Genomic DNA, 2,570 nt, shown 5'->3' on the forward strand with positions numbered 1-2,570 from the left:
TGTTCTGTGGGAGAAAGATGAGGCTTTCTGCTCCCGTAGAGATTTATAGCCTTGAAAACCCTATACAGGGTTGCTATGAGTCAGAACTGACTCCATAGCACATCACCACCACCACCGGAGAAGATCTTTATATCTGATCAGGAAAACGTATTACAGTTATTTAAAAAAAAAGTTGGAAGGAATACTTAGAGTCACTATACAAAAAAGAATAGGTCAGCATTCAGCCATTTTAGAAGATAGCATCTGATCAGGAACTAATGGTATCGAAGGAAAAAGTCCAAGCTGCACTGAAGGCTTTGGCAAAAACGGTGCCAGGAACTAACTGCATACCTATTAAAATGTTGCAGCAAATGAATGCAGCGCTGGAAGTTTTTACTCATCTATGCCAAGAAATTTCAGATCTACTGGAAGAGATCCTTATTCACGTTCATGCAAAATAAAGGTGGCCCAATAGAATGCAGAAATTATCAAGTAAAATTTTGCTGAAGATAATTAAAAAACAATCGTAACAGTACATTGAAAGGAAACTGCCAGAAATCCAAGGAGAGGACATGAAATGAGGGGTATCATTGCTGATATCTGATGGACCTCAACTAAAAGCAGAAAATACCAAGAAGCTGTTTACCTGCGTTTTATTGACTATTAAAAAGCATTTGACTGTGTGGGTCATAACAGACTATGAGTAATATTGTGAAGAATGGGAATTTCAAAATAACTTAATTCTGTCCATGCAAGGTTTGTACATAGACCAAAAGTCCATCTTTGGAGCAGAACAAGAAAATACTGTGTGTTTTAAAATCAGGAAAGGAAAATGCATCGAGATTATATCTTCCCATACTTAGTCTATATGCCAAACAACTACTCCAAGAAGCTGCAACAATGGGCTCAACCCTAACAATTGTGAAGATGACACAGGACCGGACATTGTGTTATTCTGTTGTACGTAGGGTCATAGGAGTCAGAACCACCTCAGCAGCTTATAACAGTAACAACAAGTAATAGGTGGAAGTATAGAAAACTGTACTGTTATTAAACTATCTGAAGTTTGCAGTTAACAAGACCATTAAATATTATTGCAATGAAACAAGAATGTTCATTATTAATACAATTTGGAGACATACTCTTTAACAATTGGTGACATTCTCTTTAACAATTGGAGATGAGAAATTTCAAATTAACTTTTAATGAAAATATTTTTCCTTTCAGGTTTTTTCTCAAAGTTTCAGAACTGTTTGACAAAACGAGAGTAAGTAATGTTAATTACCCTTTGGAATATAAATCTCTGTATGCTGTAATATTGAACTGTTTTTTTTTGTTGTTTTTTTTCCAGAAGGTGGCTATCTTAGTTATCTAGTGCTGCTATAGCAGAAATACCACACGTGACTGTCTTTAACACGCATTTATCCTCACAGTTTAGAGGGGTACAAGTCCAAATTTGGAACACCAGCTCTAGGGAACAACTTACTCTCTCTGGGTGAAGTTCCTTATTCCCTTTCAAGGACTTGTACTCATCTTTGGGCCCAATATCCCTTGGAGATCTCCATGTGTCGTGGCATCAGTCTTCACATGCATGGGTCTAGGAGGTTCTGGGCACAGACACCTTGGGTCAGAGGACATGCTTCACTTTGGGCTTTTCTTTCTTGGTGGTAGTCAGGTCCTTCTCTGCTTGCTTCTCCTTCTGTCTCTTTTTAAAAAAAAGTAATGCAGGCCACACCCCGGGGAAGCTTCCCACACATCTGATCACTGCTATGATCTGAGTAAGAGTGTTGCATCCCACCCTAATCCCCTTACAACTAAGTAGCTAATCCTATCAGATCATATCATGGTGGATTATTGCATCGTTATATAACTGCCAAACCACGGAAAAGTATGCCCCAGTCAAATTTACACATGTTTTGGGGGACACAGTTCAATCCATGACAGTGGATTAAAGTCAATAGGAAGAGATAGGTGTGTATTCAGCTTAGAGTTTTTCAGGAAATCCCATTTTTATTCTAGCCTTTTGATATTTGTAAAAGTTCTAATTCTTTTTATCATCAGGCATATCCATTTGGAGACTAGATTGACTTTATGAAGAATGATCCTTTTCTGGGGCTTTAGAAACTAGAAGAAAGTCATAGATTTGTTAGAACTTTACTAAGATTTTGTTGCTTTTGATTCCGATGCCACATTGTTTTAAAACAAGTTGTATGAGTTAAGCATACAACTACAAAGAGATTGTGCTTCCGTTGTTGTTAAGTGCCATTGAGTCGATTCCAGCTTATAAGCAACTCTGTGTAGGGGTCTAAGGGGCAGCTGGTGGGTGTGAACCACTGACCTGATGGTTAGCGGTTCAACACTTATTAGGATAAATGCCACACCAGGAGTTCTTGTATAGAGTGAGTATACATACGCGTATAGTGCAGTTGTTGTGGTGTGCCGTGCAGTCGGTTTGAACTCATAGTGACCCCATGTACAACAGAAGGAAGCACTGCCTGGTCCTGCACCATCCTCCCAGCTGTTGCTACACTTGAGCCCATTGCTGCTGCCACTCTGCCAGGCCATCTTGTGGGGGGAGGGCGGGTCTTCTT

General features: G+C 39.3%; 1 protein-coding gene across 1 annotated transcript in view; it reads left to right on the forward strand.

Annotated features, from left to right (window-relative positions):
* The window catches only part of SNX6 (sorting nexin 6), a 77,098-nt gene that overhangs the window by 52,967 nt on the left and 21,561 nt on the right, over nucleotides 1-2,570 (forward strand). The window contains exon 10 of the mRNA XM_006835356.1: nucleotides 1,207-1,246. Coding sequence (XP_006835419.1) covers nucleotides 1,207-1,246 — 40 coding nt within the window. The remainder of the gene's footprint in view (nucleotides 1-1,206; nucleotides 1,247-2,570) is intronic.

The sequence above is a fragment of the Chrysochloris asiatica genome, unplaced genomic scaffold, assembly GCF_000296735.1.
Source record: "Chrysochloris asiatica unplaced genomic scaffold, ChrAsi1.0 scaffold00017, whole genome shotgun sequence".
Taxonomy (NCBI): Eukaryota; Metazoa; Chordata; class Mammalia; order Afrosoricida; family Chrysochloridae; genus Chrysochloris; species Chrysochloris asiatica.